At 41.9% G+C, this 19300-nt stretch overlaps 1 protein-coding gene across 4 annotated transcripts in view; it reads left to right on the top strand.

Annotated features, from left to right (window-relative positions):
* FNDC3A (fibronectin type III domain containing 3A) overlaps positions 1 to 19300 on the top strand; it is a 251256-nt gene that overhangs the window by 219778 nt on the left and 12178 nt on the right. For all 4 annotated transcript variants that reach the window (XM_044285431.1, XM_044285432.1, XM_044285434.1 and 1 more), the window contains 9 exons: positions 350 to 488; positions 2714 to 2782; positions 7565 to 7683; positions 8876 to 8981; positions 10798 to 10970; positions 11242 to 11355; positions 13033 to 13182; positions 13286 to 13569; positions 15542 to 15754. In XM_044285431.1, the coding sequence (XP_044141366.1) occupies positions 350 to 488; positions 2714 to 2782; positions 7565 to 7683; positions 8876 to 8981; positions 10798 to 10970; positions 11242 to 11355; positions 13033 to 13182; positions 13286 to 13569; positions 15542 to 15754 (1367 nt within the window). The remainder of the gene's footprint in view (positions 1 to 349; positions 489 to 2713; positions 2783 to 7564; positions 7684 to 8875; positions 8982 to 10797; positions 10971 to 11241; positions 11356 to 13032; positions 13183 to 13285; positions 13570 to 15541; positions 15755 to 19300) is intronic.

The raw sequence follows: 19300 nt of genomic DNA, 5'->3' as shown, positions 1-19300 counted from the left end.
GGAAAAAAACGCGGATGACAATCTTGTGTGCCTCCGTGTTTTTTAGCAGTCCCATTGACTTGAATGGGTCCGCGAACCGTTTTCTGCGAAAATAATAGGACCGGTTATATTTTTTTGACGGACTGGAACCACGGATCACGGACGCGGATGACAAACGGTGCGTTAGCCGAGTTTTCAACTGACCCATTGAAAGCCAATGGGTCCGCAGAATATCACGAAAAACGGCACAACGGACACGGAATAAAACAACGGTTGTGTGCATGAGGCCTAATACTGTAGTTGTATGTTATAAGAAATGCCCACCTGTTACTTGTGTCTTCCAATTTACAATCTGGAATCCTAATTTTAGGTTGTTGCATATAACTCAGAAGGGAAGAGCGGTCCAAGTGAAGTGGTTGAGTTTGTCACCCGTCCAGATAGGCCAGGTGCACCCTCAAGGCCTTCTGTGAAAGGAAAGGTTCATGCACAGAACTTCCGCCTAGTTTGGGGTAAGTGCTGCTGATTGGCTCTATATACCTTTTTTGCAGTTTATATGTACATATAATCTATATGAAGTAAATGTAAGGTTGTAAATACTTAGATTCATTACACGTACTGCTCTGTACAAGCTCCCCATCATCCAGCATATTCCTATATATTACATATTCCTACTACGTATGCTGCTTTCTTTTGTGACCGAGACAGGGAGATGGCTGCTTGTACTGAGCAGAGTGACATTTCATCAGTAGCAGGAGAGGAGGTATACTGAGAGGAGCTTGTCAGTTTTGGATTAGTTGGTGGAGATTGCGTTTAGCTTGTGAATGCCCTGGACTCATAAAATTTCCATTTTACTATCAAGCAAGGAAATTATAATTGTTGTAAGGTGGATTTTCAGAGTAAGTTCACCAGTCTCACCAGGTTTAAGAGATCTATTTAATAGTGTATGCAGTCTGTATTATGAAATCTAGTGATGGATCATCAATCTAGCCTTTACTGGTTTCATACTTAATTTGAAACTTTTTGCCTTCTGGTATATGTTGCTGCAATATAAATACAGATAGTCTTTATAGTATTAGTCATCCCTCAAGATACAGTGGCCTCAGGATACTATATTTTCAACATACAATGGACTTTTCTGACCCATCGTAAGTGGAAATTAGACTCAACATACAATGTCTCAGACTCAGATCCAACCAATCAAGGCCACTACTCTGGTAAAATAGCTGGATTAGGCCTCTTTCACACTTGCGTTGTCCGGATCCGTCGTGTACACCATTTGCCGGAAGTGCCCGCCGGATCCGTAACACCGCAAGTGAACTGAAAGCATTTGAAGATAGATCCGTCTTCAAAATGCGTTCAGTGTTACTATGGCAGCCAGGACACTATTAAAGTCCTGGTTGCCATAGTAGTAGTGGGGAGCAGTATACTTACCGTCCGTGCGGCTCCCGGGGCGCTCCAGAATGACGTCAGAGTGCCCCATGCGCATGGATGACGTGATCCATGCGATCACGTCATCCATGCACGTGGGGCGCCCCGGGAGCCGCGAGGACGGTAAGTATACTGCTCCCCCGCTCCCCATTACACTTTACCATGGCTGCCAGGACTTTAGCGTCCCGGCAGCCATGGTAACCATTCCGAAATAGCTAAACGTCGCATTCGGTAATGCGCCAAAACGACGTTTAGCTTAAGGCTGGATCCGGATTAATGCCTTTCGAAGGGCATTAATTCCGGATCCGGCCTTGCGGCAAGTGTTTAGGATTTTTGGCCGGAGCAGAAAGCGTAGCATGCTGCGGTATTTTCTCCGGCCAAAAAACGTTCCGGTCCGGAACTGAAGACATCCTGATGCATCCTGAACGGATTTCTCTCCATTCAGAATGCATGGGGATAATCCTGATCAGGATTCTTCCGGCATAGAGCCCCGACGACGGAACTCTATGCCGGAACAGAACAACGCAAGTGTGAAAGAGCCCTTAGTGCAGGCATCCTCAAACTGCGTCCCTTCAGCTGTTGCAAAACTACAACTCCCAGCATGCCTGAACAGCCTACAGGTATCAGCCTACAGCAGGGCATTGTGGGAGTTGTAGTTTTACAACAGCTGGAGGGCCGCAGTTTGAGGATGCCTGGGATAGTTGCTAGTTATCAGCTATTCCTGACTGTTATATGTAAGGACCTGTCTTAGTTATCTGCTTATTTTTCTTAAATCTTTATTTTCTCTTATCTTGGATGACATTTTGGGGCTTTGGAACCGATTACTCAAGTTACAATGGTTTCAACATACAATGGTCACCCTGGAACCAATTAATATTGTAACTTGGTTACTATATTATTCTCAAGTATACTTTTACTATCCACTTTGCATCTAGTGTCAAACATAAGAAACCTTACAGTGGCCTATGGTTTGCTCATCCTGTAGACCATAGTAAAATATGCTGAACCGTGTTGACAGGTCATATAGCAGATACTCCAGATTGTAGCGGGAATGACTGTACTGGTAGCTAGTATATAAGAGAATTGCATATAATGCATCTTCCTAATTCAGTGTATTATCCCATGTACCTCCAAACTCCAGGTACTCTTTAAGAAAATTTTGCTCGCTATAAGAGCTTGTATTAGAAGTCAAGGAGAGAATTGTGAGATGTGTTTCACAACTGACCTGAGAAGACCAATGACAGCTTTTTCTCTAGAGAATTAATCAGTTATTTTCACCTTTTATACTGTATTTGTTTCTGTTTAGATCCACCTAAAGACAATGGAGGAGCAGCAATTACTAAATACACAGTGGAAATATCTGAAGAGCAAAATGGTAATTATCGCCAAATATTTCAGTTATTAGTTTCATAGGGTATCTACACCGCTCTAGATAGAAATTATTTTTTGCTTAAAACTTTTCTTAAGGTTAGCTTTACTTATCAATCTGGCAGATTATTGGGGAAAAATTTTCATATTAACACTTTCCCGATAATCTACCCATGTAAAGGTGCCACAGATCACCTGATGAACGAGTGAGACGCTAATTCATCAGGTGAACCGGTCATTCATGCGGATGCCTAAATCATCATTTCTGGGCTGCAAATAGTGTTTATACATTTTTATTTTTAATATGTGGAAAGGGGGTTATTCGAATTTTTTGTTTTTTCAAATTTTTTTTTTCCAGTTATTAAATGCATAATGTATTGCATATAGGCTTGTCACAATAACAAAATTTTGATCAGATTTTCATACCATAAAACATTATTACAATACTCGATACCACGTGACAAAAATAAAATGCCAAAAAGCCGTGTGCAATCCATATTTTTTTGGGTGGGGCGAGGTGATTAAAAAATTACAAATCATGTGTTTGTTTTTTGTTTTTTACTAGTTTGGACTTTTTAGGACGCGGCGATACCTAATATGCTTATTTTTTTATTGTTTATATATTTTTATATGTAAAATTAGGAAAGAGGGTGATTTAAAAATTTTGATATTTTAGTGTTTTGTTTTTCCTTTTTTTTTTTTGTATAGCTACTAGCCCCCTTAAGGCACTAGAACCTGGGATCTTTTAATCCCTTGTTCTATTTACCCTGATGGAGCTCTATTAGGGTGAATAGGACTTAACACTGTCCCTGCTTCCCTGGGCATTGTGCACACAGCAGCAGGGAGCTTACCATAGCAGCCATGGATGGTTTCAGTAGTGTCCTGGCTGCCATGGTAACTGATCGGAGCCCAGTGATTCCACTGCTTGGGCTCCGATCGGATACTGCCACCAATAAATATAACAATGATTATGAGGGTAGGGGACCCTGTGGCCACTGCACTGATACCAGTCAATATAATGTGGGGGGGCACACTGCACCATCAATGATTATAATACTGAGGAGGAGGGGGGGGCACTGCCCCACCAATGCATATGATTAACCCTTAAATACAAATGTAGGCACCCGCCCTCTATGACAGGGCACTGTGGTCCCGCCAATTAACCCCTCAGGTGCCACGTTCCTGTCCGCATCCGTTACTCTGTTCTGCAAAATGCAGAACACACATAGCTGGTGCCCTGTGGATCAAAAGAAAAGGTACTGTCGTGTGTAGGAGACCTTACTAGCCGGAAACGCACTTATTGGTTAACCCTTTAATGACCAGGCCTGAAAAGGCCTTTATGACCAGTCACTTTTTTGTGGTTTAGCGCACATGGTTAAAGCACTTGTAACTTTTTTTTTTTTTTTGTTTTTGCAGCTTTTTACAACAAAACACAGGGCTTTTTAATATATTTTTTTTGTAAAAAATAAATTTAAAAAAAGTCTTTTTTATTCAAACTATAGCTCATTATTTAAATATGCCAACTATTATAATTAGTTTCTTATATGTTTTGGATCATTTTATTTTACAATATGTAAATTTTCACATGAATGAAAAAAGGGAAAATGGGAAAATGTGCAAAAAAAAAAAAAGGTCAGCGTTCCCCAAAGGTCTTTTTGTAGCAGTAATATATTTAAAAAATATATAAAAATTTAAAAACAATACTAAAATTCATAAAAGAAAAACGCCCACACCGACCAAAACCATTACAATTATCACCCCGATAATTGTAATGGTTTTGGTCGGTGTGGGCGTTTTTCTTTTCTGAATTTTAGTATTGTTTTTAAATTTTTATATATTTTTTAAATATATTACTGCTACAAAAAGACCTTTGGGGAACGCTGACTCATTTTTTTTTGCAAATTTTCCCTTTTTTCCTTTTTTTTTGTATTTTGTTTATTTTGTATTTTTTTATCATTACTTTACTTTATTATTTATTTTTAGAATATAGTTTTGCCACATAATGACAGTGACCAATTTTATTTTGCACTTTTCCCTTTTTATAGTTTTCTTTTGTATTTTATTTGATTTACATCTTTTTGCTAATATATATATATATATATATATATATATATATATATATTATTTTTTATATATTTTTGCAGCACTGTATGTCCCCCAAGAGGACTTTAACCACCTCAGCTCCCCTAGCTTAAACCCCCTTAATGACCAGACCACTTTTTACAATTCTGCACTACACTACTTTCACGGTTTATTGCTCGGTCATGCAACTTACCACCCAAATGAATTTTACCTCCTTTTCTTCTCACTAATAGAGCTTTCATGTGGTGGTATTTCATTGCTGCTGACATTTAACTTTTTTTGTTATTAATCAAAATTTTAGCAAAAATGACATTTTTTCACTTTCAGTTGTAAAATTTTTCAAATAAAACTACATTTCTATATAAATTTTTCTCTAAATTTATTGTTCTACAGGTCTTTGATAAAAAAAAATGCAGTAAGTGTATATTTATTGGTTTGCGCAAAAGTTATAGCGTTTACAAACTATGGTACAAAAATGTGAATTTCCGCATTTTGAAGCAGCTCTGACTTTCTGAGCACCTGTCATGTTTCCTGAGGTTCTACAATGCCCAGACAGTAGAAACACCCCACAAATGACCCCATTTCAGAAAGTAGACGCCCTAAGGTATTCGCTGATGGGCATAGTGAGTTCATGGAAGTTTTTATTTTTTGTCACAAGTTAGCGGAAATTGAATTATTATTATTTTTTTCTTACAAAGTCTCATATTCCACTAACTTGTGACAAAAAATAAAATTTTACATGAACTCACCATAGCCCTTAACGGAATACCTTGGGGTGTCTTCTTTCCAAAATGGGGTCACATGTAGGGTATTTATAGAGCTCTTTATACTGCCCAAGATCGGGCGAACACTGCGTTTTTTTGTAGAGCCTATAGAACATGTCCTATTCTTGTCCGCAATTGCTGACAAGAAAAGGCATTTTCTATATAGTTCTGGCAATGTGCGGATCCGCAAAATGCGGAAAGCACATTGCCGGTGTCCGTGTTTTGCAGATCCGCTGTGTCTGTGTTTTGCGAATCCGTGGATTCACAGATCTGCAAAACACATACGGACGTCTGAATGGAGCCTTTTAGGGGGGTGATCAGGGGTTAATAAGTGAAAGGGGGGGTGTAGTGTAGTGTAGTCTGGTGCTTGGTGCTACTTATTACAGAGCTGCCTGTGTCCTCTGGTGGTCAGTCCAAGCAAAAGGGACCACCAGAGGACCAGGTAGCAGGTATATCAGACGCTGTTAACAAAACAGCGTCTAATATACCTTTCAAGGGTTAAAAAAAATCACATCTACAGCCTGCCAGCGAATAATCGCCGCTGGCAGGCTGTAGATCCACTGGGTTACCGTCCGATCCTGTGAACGCGCACTCCTGTGTGCGCGCATTCACAGGAAATCTCGCCTTTTTTTTTTTTTGCCTATTTTTTCCCCCTTTTATTTGTATTTTTTATTGTCTTTTCAATGTGGTTTTTTTTTTTTGTTTTTTTTTATACTTTTAATAAATATAAATATATATATATATATATATATATATATATATATATATATATAATATAATTTGCCACATAATTTGTCTCCAAAAGGTCCATAAAAGACCTTTGGGGACACAGACTTTTTTTTTTTTTTTGCACTATTTTCACTGAAACTGGAGCATCCAAAGGAGCCCCAGTTACAGGGAAAACCAGCCTGCTGAGGGGGCTTTGTACAGGGCAGAGCTGGTGAGGCTCTGCTGTCCTCTGCCCCTGTCTAAACTGCACAGCGCACCGCTCACCTGTGTGAGGAGAAGGCAGAAGCGCTGATGCAGTGCTTCTGCCTTCTCCTTCTCTCTGACAGGACGCGTCCTGCTCCTGCTACAGTGCAGGAGCTGTAACCCTGCAATTGTGCGGCTCCGGAGAGAAATACAGCTGAACGCACAATCAGCTGTGTTTCTGCCCAGCAGGACGGCTGCAAGCCATGGCTCTGGGGGCCGCAGGTTGTGCACCCCTGCGTTAGATGCTTGGTTGAACCCCCCGATACACTGCTTACTCTTTTTGGTTGTTTTCCAAATAATGTATTGAGTTTACTGAACTGGGAAAACAATGAAGTGTAATTTTTTTTTTTTTTACTGTATCTATTTCTTTTCTATACTTTATTAAAAACATATTGGTGGAAGTTCCAAGCGAGGGAGCAGGTTTACAGTTTCATGCATACTGCTCCTTTTGGCCAGACTTATGGATAGTGCAAACAGACACATCTAATAACATGAGATGATGTGTACAAATGGCTTGTTAAGCACAGCAATCAATCAGATGTCCGTCCTTTGTGCGTACACTCTGCTCATATTAATAATAATACAGGTAATAACCTTGATTGACAGTCTTTTTTTCTCCAGCATGTTCCGTATTTATATAACCCTCCAGCTTTTGTTTCTACATTTTGTAATTGTGATATGGCCGTATCTCCTATTGTGACGTGCGGTCTGTTCATCTGAAGCTATTCAATCCACCTGATAACCATATTTTTAAGACTGATTGTTGTTAATTCGTGCGCACAGTGCACGTTAGTGAGACTTCTCGTCTGTTGCTGATCAATGAGCTTACGCACACGGCTTTATTAAATGGATTCTAGGAAGCTTTGATGTTTTGTTGCGGGTTGGTTTATCTCCGATTCAGTGGTTCTAGGAAGCCAGTGTGGATATTACTGAAACAAAGGCCTGTGATTAACACCAATCTAATCTTTTAGGAAACAATTGGGACACAGCATACTCTGGACTTGGGCGAGAACATTTCTGTGACCACCTGAGTCCTGGCTGCTCCTACAGGATTCGTGTTTTCTGCGATAGTGAAGGTGGACAAAGCCTGGTATGGGTTCCTGATTTTGCTTCATTTGTAGTACTGATGCAAATATAGTGAGCTTCCCGCGGCTCAACTGATTTTCTGTCATTTACAACAGAAACTAGTAAATTGTAACACAAATCTATTTCCCCTCATTACTGGCGTAGATTTGTTTTTCTGCTGCATGGACTGCCTTAAAGGGTTTCTCTGGGAATATTGAGCTTTTACCAAGTGCCTGCAGCCTGCCTCTCTAAACAGAAGATTCACAGTTATCTGGTCCCCGCCACACTGGTCCTCCGCGCTGCCTCCGCTGTGTCCACATTTCGGTCCCTGGCCTGTTTTCTTCCAGCACTGCATGGGCGTGGTCCCATGCTCTGTTGCAGCCAATGACCACAAGCAGCACGTCACAGCTGAAGCCAGTCATTGGTTGCAGTGCCAGAAGTAAACAAGCCAGTAACCGGAACGTGGATGCAGCAGAGGCAGCAAGGAGCATTAAAATGGTGGGGAGCAGGTAAGTACCCACTGTGTTTATGTATAGGGCAGGGTCTGAGCGCAAGGTACCTGACCCGGGGATTCCAAGAACACAAAAGTGAAGACCCGTGTGTCATGCAACGCCAGTTCTGAAACGACAACTCGCAGAATTCTCCTTTCACTTCAGGGAGAGTTACAAGAACAGCCGAACAAGTGTGCATGCTGAGAGTTGTAGTTTCACAGCAGCAGGAGTGCTGAAGGTTGCTGACACTGGTCTTAATAATTGCAGTGGATCTAAAGCAACCAGAGGAGATAAATGTCCCCCATAATCCAACTAATATTGTCGATGGCAATGAACGAAAGCAGAGTTACTGCACTCCTCCCAAATTCCAATGTTAATACCCCACGATAGGTGGTTATGCTCATGCATCATGAATAGACCCATGCAGTTTCCTTAGTAAAGCCAAAGTCCATCGGGTACTGGCCTGGTGCCTGACAAAAAGCAGATCTGAACAGTGTGCCCGAACCAGTTGTCACTTTGCTGCAAAATGTATTTTTTGTTCCTTTTGACTGTGCAAACTATGTAAGTTGTGGTTACGGCTTGCTGATGGACTCCGTCGTGAGCTATTCTCATACAGAGAGCATATAATGTCGCTGTCCAGGAGTTGTGGTTGTCTGTGTGTGTCAGGGTGATCCGCAGTAGGTTATTAATTATTAATACACTATTTTTGTTTCTTGACTTCTCAAGGCTTCAGACACTTTGACAGTACAGACCCCAGCTGTGACACCGGGACCTTGCCAACCACCAAGACTACAAGGCAAACCACGGGCAAGAGAAGTCCAGTTACGATGGGGTAATGCAACATACAGTAAAAACCTCAAATCAAAACACTCTAATAAATAAAATTAGATCATGTACAGATGTAGACAAACCAAAATGAATGGTCAGCGAATTAAGTAAACAGTGGCAAGAAAATGTTTGACTTTTTCAATGGATTTTAATGGCTTTTGTTATGACCGTACACTGTAACTGTTATAAGAGTCATTACTTTTTTTTTTTTCATTTTCCTCTCATATAGCCATATGAGGGCTTATTTTTTGCAGGATAAGGGTGGGTTCACACTAGCGTTATGGAGTCCGTTATGGCTAACCCTGTTATAACGGAACATAACGGAATTAATAGGATGGAATGCAAAGCGGAAGCCTTTAAAGGGGCATTACGTTTTGCTCCGTCCTAAGAGAAGTCTATGGGTAAACATAACGGATCCGTCTGGGTCCTGTTATGCAAGACGGAAAACAAAGTCCTGTCGACAGTACTTTTTTCGACAGTACTTTTTTCGACAGTACTCTTGCATAACTGGAACCAGACAGATCCGTTTTGATTCCCATAGACTTCTATTAGGACGGAAAGTAAAAAGTTAAAGGTGTCCGTTTTGCATTCTGTCATAATGCAAGTCTATGGGCAGCAAAACGGATCCGTCCTTCCGTCTTATGGATTCCATTATGTTCCGTTATAACGGAAATCCATAACGGACTCCATAATGCTAGTGTGAAGCCACCCTAAGTTGTATTTTTTAAGTGCCCTCTGCGGCTCAATACGAATGCAGCGATACCAAACTTGTATGTTTTTTTGTTTTTTTTTACTACTTTAAAAAAAATATAAATAATTAGAAAAAATCAAAAACACAATCTTCTGACAGCCATAACTTTTATATATATTTTTGTCCATAGAGCTGTATGAGGGCTTGTTTTTTGTAGGACGAAATTTAGCTTTCGTTGGTACTATTTTTGTGGTGCGTGCATGTTTTCGATCACTGTTGTTCAAATTTTTTTTGGGGGGTGCCTAAAAATCGCGAATCGTGTGTTTTTCATTTTTCTTCTGTTACGGCGTTCTGTGCACATGAATATATTTTTAATATTTTATTAGTTCAGACATTTTTGGACGCGGCGATACCTAATATGTTTATTTTTTTATTGTGAATATATTTTTATATGTCAAATTGTGAAAAGGGGGTGATTTAAACTTTTTACATTTTAGTGTTGTTTTTTTTTTTTTTTTTTTTTTAACTTTTTATTTAAGAATTATTACCCCCCTTATGGTGAACAGGATTCTTACACTGTCCCTGCTGAGCTATGCCTCGTACACAGAACATCAGGGAACCTACCATGGTAGGCCTTGAAGTCTTGGGCAGAGTCCAGGCTGCCATGGTAAACGATCAGAGCCCCACAATTTGACTGTGGGGGTTCTTTCCTCAAAGGTGCCATGGTTGGTGTTGATCTCGGCACCTGAGTGGTTAAATGACAGGGTTCGGCGGGATCGCCGTTCGCCGTCAATGCGGCCGGGTGTCTGCTGTATGATACAGCCAGCACCCGCCGCTTATGGAGCGGGCTTACTGCAGCACCCCCGCTTCATACATTCCCTCAACCACTGTGAAGTAAGGGTACATCATGGTGGTTGAAGGGGTTAAATTGACACCTGATGTTACCATTTTTCAGTAGGAGGTGCCACTCTGTGTTCTTAAAAAAGGTTGTTCTCAATGGTCTCCTTTTAAACATCTCACTTTTTTGGTATGAATAGGTCAGATATTTTGGACACATTTCATATCCATCTTATTCTTTTTATTCTAAAGTTATGTGCGTTTATTTCTGTTCCTTCATGAATATCTACAGCACCCCCTCCAGTAGATGGTGGATCTCCAGTCACCTGCTACAGCCTGGAGATGTCTACTTGTGAAGGTGAACAGAGAGAGGTATACCAAGGAAATGAGGTGGAGCACACGGTTTGCGGCCTTCTTCCCGGAAAAGGTCACAGCTTCAGGATACGTGCAGCAAACAAAGCTGGGGTATGTATTTTTGTAAATCCCCATAGAAAATGGGAAGCACCTATGCCTCTTTGCAGGAATGTTCTTCAGAGATCAAAGACATAACAAGGCGACAAAGGACCCCTGTTTTCCTAATAGGATAATGTCATAAAAGGAAATTAGAGGAGGTAAAACGGATGCCCACTATCCGTTCGATAAAATGCAATAGTCATGGTCAGGTGTTGTATTCATGCTTTATGATACGTTGTGATAATTTTATGTTGTTGTACACTATTTATTTTTTATTCTTTAGTTCGGACCATTTTCGGAAAAGTGTGATATCACAACAGCACCAGGACCCCCAGATCAGTGCAAACCACCTCAGATAACCTGCAGATCTGCAACATGTGCACTTATACACTGGGAGGTAAGCGTGTAAACTACAATTGTTGAGTGGCTGGACCTGCTGTGGTGATTATACTTACCTGGTCCCTGCCGCTGGGATCTGACTCCATTGCTCCATGGCCGCCTCCGCAGATCCCAGCTCTCTCCGGACTCGACATCCTGTTGACAAAGTCAGGTATCCGCTCACCTGTGCGGTACGTCTCTGTTTCATTTGACCTCTGTCAACAGGATGTTGAGTCCAGAGATATCCGGGACCTGCAGAGTCGGCCATGAAGCGATGGAGCAGAAACCCAGTGTTGGGGGACCAGGCAAGTATAATCACTCCAGTGGGTCTGGCCACTGTGAGGTCTGTTTGAAAAAAGTTTAAAGTCACACAACCTCTTTAACGCCTGGTTCACACAGTGCACTGTCAAACTGCAGTCAACAGTTGGTTTAGGCTAGAATGAAACAAAACAAAAACTGCCCTAAACTGCACAGTGGGAGTTTTGCCTAATATGGATATTAAAGAGGATGTGAGATATCTGCACCCATACATATCTGCTGCTTTTGATTCCTATATTGATCCTTGCAGTGGTTTATATGTATGAAAAGCTATGAGACCTGAATGCTTTCCAGTCACAACGCTAAATTTACACAAGCAGAAACAGCAGGCAATTATCAGGAACAAACTGTCTGTTCCCTATAATTGCCTGCTCATTACAGGATGTGGGAGCTGCATTCACATGCAGCAATCACCTCTGCTATGTCAGGACAAGTGATCGCTAGTATGAGCGTCTCCATACACTTTTATTGTTTCTGGGCAGCGGATCGCTGTTCAGACACCATAGTCTGCTACCCAGGAACTATGATTTTGGTGTCTGCACCAGCAATACTTTCAACCAATGCTCGTTCATGGGGGGGGGGGGGGGTCAGCAGCACCTTTAGGGTACAGCCACACATTCAGGTTTCTGCACTCCGTTTTGGAAACCTAAACCATGAGTGAATTCAAAAAAGAGAAGTCATATCTGCCGTTTATATATGTGGCTGTACTCTTAGACAGGGCAATTATTGGGAAGGAGTGTTCTTGGCAGCGCTCCTTCCCGATAATTGCCCCAATCTTTGGCCCATATGAAGAGGCTTTTAGTTGATGTTCACCATCTAACAATTTAAATGTACTCATTATTTAAAGCTCATCCATGGTTGGCAGTCTCCCCTAAACGTCAGCAAGTTCTTGTTTTGTACTCTTTACTATACTCTCTATTCTCACTTTTTCAACTCCACGCAACTTCTTGTACCAGCAGAACAAATGGTTCTGTCCAGGTTACTACCAAGACTGTACTCCTGACACATGGCGACAAAACAGAGGCTTTTGGCACCTTTCTTCCATTTCCTAATCCCAGCAAAGACTGTGCTTCGTCCTTTCTTTCTTCATCCATTTCATTATCCCAATTTCCTCCGCTCACACAGATAAACCTGCATTTATTATTACACAATGTTGCAGTTTACTCTTTATTGAAGTCAATAGGGAAATAAATTCCATAAACTGCAATCTATAGCTTGTTGATGGACTCCAGAGACCCCTCCAATTTGACATTCCCACTGTACCTGCATATATAGGTAGTGCTAATTATCCTTGTCCGTGAGCGAACATCCTTCCACCAATCTATAAGGTTGATGTTTCTTTTTTTACAATGAATAACTTGATATCTTTGTCCCACAGGCCACCAATAATAATGGTGCAGACATCACTGAGTACAGAGTGGAGTGGGGAGGCATGGAAGGCAGCATGCAAATTTGCTACTGTGGACCTGGCTTTACCTACGAGATAAAAGGTCTTTCGCCAGCAATTGTCTACTACTGCAGGGTCCAGGCAAGTTTATACAAAATGAATGGGCTGTGTACTACTAGGCCATGGACAGGAACTGTCCTGGCACTGCTACCGTGATCTCTACTCATTGTTCCCATGCTTTCAGGCTGTGAATGTTGCTGGTGTAGGCCTCTTCAGTGAAGTAGTCGCATGTTTGACTCCTGCTTCTGTACCAGCAGCCGTGACGAACCTCTGGGGAATGAAGGAAGATGAAATAGAGAGCCCACATTATTCTCCCTCCACCTGCCTTGCTATACAGTGGGAGAGGCCGTGTGACCACGGCTCAGAGATTTCTGGCTACAGTATAGACTATGGTGACAAGCAGACCATCACAGTAGGAAAGTCATCAAGCTACATTATAGAACAATTACAGCCAGACAGCACATACAGGTATAGTACAACTACAAATGATTTACTCTCAAAGTATCCCATACATAACTGAGCCCAGATGGATTACAGAATTGGCCCAATGCTATTAGCTTAGCAGGATCCCGACGCAGACTTGATTTGCACTGATGGACGCATGCTGTAGACCTGAATCATGGACGCTATTGCAAAGTTTGATTAAGGTGTTTGCAGTAAGAGAGGCACACTGTGATATGTAAAAAATAAGTCACTCTTCTCTTAAGACGGGCGCTCTCCTAGGGATACCATCTGAACTACGACTCCATCCACAAGATTATAGTTTGAGACTGTTTGCTGCAGGCATTAATGTAACTGCAATGTATTGCATATTGTTTCTTACAGTTTTCTTTAAGTAAGGCTGAGTTCATATTTGTGTTGACTTTTCCATTATTCTGTCAGAGGAACAGAAAAATTGGAAAAACTGTCCATTTGGATCTCCTTTTGTTTAAAGAGGACCTGTCACCACGAAATGCGGTGCAATCTGCAAGCAGCATGTTATAGAGCAGGAGGAGCTGAGCAGATTGATATATAGTTTAATGGAGGAAAAAATTCAGTAAAACTTGTAATTTATACATTTCTATCTCTGCTCTTTCTGATTTTTATATTTACATGGGGAATGATAACATGCTTTGCCATGAAGAGGTTCAGTGCACACACACAGTGCGTTTTCAGGTTTATTGCTTTGTCCTGTATTTACACATAAGTCTCCATTACCCCATTGTACGTTATTTCTCAGATGAAGAGTGTGACGATGTTTAGGATCGCAGTGACCTTTGTCAAGTCTCATCTGTATTGGTATATATGGAAAATATGCTGCTAGAGAGAGCTCTTTCTTGACTTGACAAAGGTCATTGGGACCGAAACGTTGTCACTCTATTCATCTGAGAAATAACGTATAATTTTACACTGCTGGGGTAATGGAGAATTATGTGTAAATCCTGGAGAAAGCAATAAACCTGAAAATGTACTGTGCGTGCACTGAACTTTTTCGTGAGTATTAATCGGGTTAAAGAACCCTTCTAGTCGCACCGCTGCCTCAAATTGGTGTGCTGTTCCAATGTACATACACTCAGATCACATTCTCTGTGTTAGGCCTCGTGCACACAACCGTATGCATTTTTGTGGTACGCAAACTATGGATACCGGCCATGTGCATCCTGCATTTTCCCTTCCGAAGGTACCGCAGTATGCTACAAATACATATTCTTGTCCGCAAAACGGACAAGCATAGAACATGTTCTATTTTTTTCTGCGTGGCCGTAGAACGCACATACGGAAGTGGACAGACAGCATGGTGTGCTGTCCACATCGTTTGCAGCCCCGTTGAAATGAATAGGTCCACATCTGATTCACAAGAAATGCGGACGGAACGTATGGTCATGGGGCCTGAATGTGTGTACAGAGATAGCGGTCAGTCACTGATAGCGCTACATGGGGGCAGGCTTAAATTCTGAAAAAATGCAGAGATATACTGTAAATGTATAAATGACAGGTTTTACAGAATCTTTTCCCACAAAACTGTATATCGATCTTCTCAGCTCCTCCTGGTCTATAACCTGCTGTCTACAGATTGCACTGCATTTCTTGGTGACAGGTTCTCTTTAAATGTGTGCTATAAAGCATCAGCCATGCTCCGGTACTGTCCACTCCGTTAGGCTTCTGCTATTTTTGGCAGACTAAAAAGTCCTGTCTGCAAGACTTTTCTATTCCCCATAAGTAATGACAGAATGGAGCTTTCCATTTTATTTTATTTTTTTAACATTTTAATCAGTGGATGGCATTGAAATAGAAGGTGTTCCTTTTGTATCCGTCAATCAGTCCATTTAACGGATCGGTTTATTTCTGTTTTTCTATTACTCTAACTGAAAAGTCAGTGCAGATGTGAACAAGCCCTAATATATTCACATATCTTTCAGCTATGCTGACACACAGTATATGTTTGTTTGCCACTTACTAGAATAAGGGTGCAAGCCCTAAACAGTCTGGGAGCAGGTCCTTTCAGCCACTCTGTAAAACTGAAAACCAAACCCCTTCCCCCAGAGCCGCCACGTCTGGAATGTGCTGTGTATAGTCACCAGAGCCTTAAGCTGAAATGGGGAGATGGTGCGTCCAGAGCGATCCCAACAGACTCCGTTCAGTACCACCTACAGATGGAGGACAAGAGTGAAAGGTAAGGACATACCTGCTGTGCTTTCATCTGTGCTGCAAAACTGATACTGCAGCCCCAAAATCTGCCCTAAGTTGTGTACTGTGCATGAATTGTTGTAAAAGTCTCGGCCGCGCGCTGGCTCAGTGGTTAGCACTGATAGTGAGCCCCATTGGGGACAGCAAGTGATGCTAATGTCTGTAAACCATTGCGGAATATAGCAGTGCTATAGAAGTACATAAAATAAATAAACGAAAATTAAATTAACATTAAAATAAATAGATATAAATGTCTGATTAAGAAGAGGTTGACCAGATTCTGGTACTTACCATAACAAGGAATTAGAACACTAATGTCCTGACTTCTTAAGTTCTTCCTTTTTCTACGACAGATTCTGCAGGACAGGGAGCATTGTATCCGGTAACTGCTGTGTCCATAGTGTCCTCTGCTGGCGCATACATTTAGAAATTATCGCTCAATTGGCGCTTTTGCAGGCACAGGCCAGAAATGCTATAGATTCAGTCGTTTCTTGATACTTCTGCAGCCACAGGAGGCTACATGTCCTGCAGCAATCGACCTTGGAAAGGAAGAATATAAGAACACACAGATCATTAAGTGTTAGAACTCTGTATTATACGACATCTGACTGCAGGTTATTAGAAACGGACTCTTTAGTGGAGACCTGCCTTTCAACTCTGAAGGAGATATACACTCACCTAAAGAATTATTAGGAACACCTGTTCTATTTCTCATTAATGCGATTATCTAGTCAACCAATCACATGGCAGTTGCTTCAATGCATGTAGGGTTGTGGTCCTGGTCAAGACAATCTCCTGAACTCCAAACTGAATGTCAGAATGGGAAAGAAAGGTGATTTAAGCAATTTTGAGCGTGGCATGGTTGTTGGTGTCAGACGGGCCGGTCTGAGTATTTCACAATCTGCTCAGTTACTGGGATTTTCGCGCACAACCATTTCCAGGGTTTGCAAAGAATGGTGTGAAAAGGGAAAAACATCCAGTATGCGGCAGTCCTGTGGGCGAAAATGCCTTGTCGATGCTAGAGGTCAGAGGAGAATGGGCCGACTGATTCAAGCTGATAGAAGAGCAACGTTGACTGAAATAACCACTCGTTACAACCGAGGTATGCAGCAAAGCATTTGTGAAGCCACAACACGCACAACCTTGAGGCGGATGGGCTACAACAGCAGAAGACCCCACCGGGTATCACTCATCTCTACTACAAATAGGAAAAAGAGGCTACAATTTGCACAAGCTCACCAAAATTGGACTGTTGCAGACACAGTCCGAATTTGGCGTAAACAGAATGAGAACATGTATCCATCGTGCCTTGTTACCACTGTGCAGGCTGGTGGTGGTGGTGGTGTAATGGTGTGGGAGATGTTTTCTGGGCACACTTTAGGCCCCTTAGTGCCAATTTGCCATCGTTTTAATACCTGAGCAGTTCTGAAGGCAAAAGGGGGTCCAACACCGTATTAGTTTGGTGTTACTAATAATTCTTTAGGTGAGTGTATATCCACTTTAGGATGGAAGCTTTTTTTTTGTTTGTTTTTTGCAGGTGCAACTTTCAGGTTTTAGGCTATGCTTTGCCCTTCCCACAGTCTATCACTTTCAAGGATGCCTGGCCACAACACTCATCCCATTCCATAGTGAACCCCCCCATGACTTGTCACTCTTTCACAAGCCGCACCCAAACAGCGGCATACAGCCACCAATGACCCGCCCACTTCCTTGTCGTTCCAACAAGGTGAGTATTTGGATCGTATTGCGGGCCATGGGGAGAACACAGAGCGGGAGTAATAGCAAGCGCTTCACTCCCGCTCCGTGGTCACGTGACACAAACGAATCCTCGATGCAAAAAATTTGCATAGAGGATTTTTTTGTGTCGAGTTACTCGATTTAATCGAGTACTCGTTGCAGCTCTAGTCACCATTGTTCTTCTTGCATCCAAGCTCCACTCATTTCTGTTGCCTGCCCCTTCCTGGCTGCTTTGAGTGACGGCTCCATGCAGTGGCAAAGCAGTGTCTGGCCACAGAAATGAATGGAGTGTTGGTGCAACAAGAGCAATGTGATGCCTTATTGCACCAGAGGACTAATTAGCATATTTTGAAAAAGTATCATAGCTCGGGAATGCAGCCTCAGATCAACAAAAGAGGAGGAGCATTTTAATCAGGTGAACCATAGCTATGTGTCTAGGCCAGGCATGCTTAAACTGCGGCCCTCCAGCTGTTGCAAAATTACAGCTCCCAGCATGTCCGATCAGCCTACAGGTATCAGCCTACAGCAGGGTATTGTGGGAGTTGTAGTTTTACAACAGCTGGAGGGCCGCAGTTTAAGGATGCCTGGTCTAGGAAAACGGTTGGATAGGATGCTTGCTGGTTGGTGGCTCTAGCAAAATAGTTAAGAGTAAGTGGGTCTTCAAAGTTATGCCAAGATACTCTGCCACTTTTCTACTTGGGACAGAGGCAGAAAACTGAATCTTCCGCACACTTTATCGGGGGGACAGACTGGAGCAATGTTCGTGCAGTGCACAGGATCAATAATTTTCCATTAATGATCTTTTACAAGGATATAAAAAAAACACAAAAGTACAAAGTGTATAAAGTTTATGTATGAACATTTGGACTTGATCCTGCTTTGCTCCCTCCTCAGATATTTCCATGCGCTGAGTGTAACCAATTCTGTTACTTTTAACCCTTTCACGTAACTGTACGTCCAAATTGCAAGTAACTTACTGCATTTGGACAGACAGTCAGGTCCAATCTGCTTACCGGGGCTGTGATACTATAAAGTGTCACAGCCCCGGAGTCTCCGCTCTCCCGGAGAGCAGAGACACAGTGGAAGCCGGCAAGGGACCAATCAGAGTGGCCCCTTGCCGGCAAGCGCTCCGATTGGTTAGTCTCTGCAGACTAACCAATCAGAGCGCTTCATTGAGAAAAATTCACTGACGGAATTGCCATTTTTGCCCACTTCACCGCCACAAAAAAATTGTATAAAAAGTAATAATAAAGAGGTATGTACCCCAAAATGATACCAAAAAAACTACAACCCGTCCCGCAAAAAATCAAGTCCCCACACAGGTACATTGGTGAAAAAATACAAATGTAATGGGCCCTAAACTAATTTCAGTAAATTACATGTTAGAAAATCCTGATGCCGCTTTTACCCTTCAGAATGCTGCCATGCCCCCAAACAGTGGTTTATGACCTCATATAGGGTGTTACCTTATTCTGGAAAAAATGCATAACAAATTTTAGGATGCATTTTCTCCTGTTACCACTTGTGAAATTGAAAAATTTGGGGCTAAAGCAACTTTATATTTTTCATTTTCACAGCCATGTGTTTCTAAATTCTATGAAACGCTTGTTGGGTCAAAGCATTCACTTCACCACAAAATGTATTCCTTGAGGGGGGTAGTTTCCAAAATGGGGTCACTTTTTGGGGTTTTCTTTCTAGGGGTACCTCAGGGTCTCTTCAAATGTGACATGCCACCTGCAAACCATTCCAGCAAAATCTGCCCTCCATTAACAATGTGGCGTTCCTTTCCCTCTGC

Source organism: Bufo gargarizans, chromosome 3 (genome assembly GCF_014858855.1).
Source record: "Bufo gargarizans isolate SCDJY-AF-19 chromosome 3, ASM1485885v1, whole genome shotgun sequence".
Classification (NCBI taxonomy): domain Eukaryota; kingdom Metazoa; phylum Chordata; class Amphibia; order Anura; family Bufonidae; genus Bufo; species Bufo gargarizans.
This window is presented reverse-complemented; position numbering and strand designations above follow the sequence as displayed.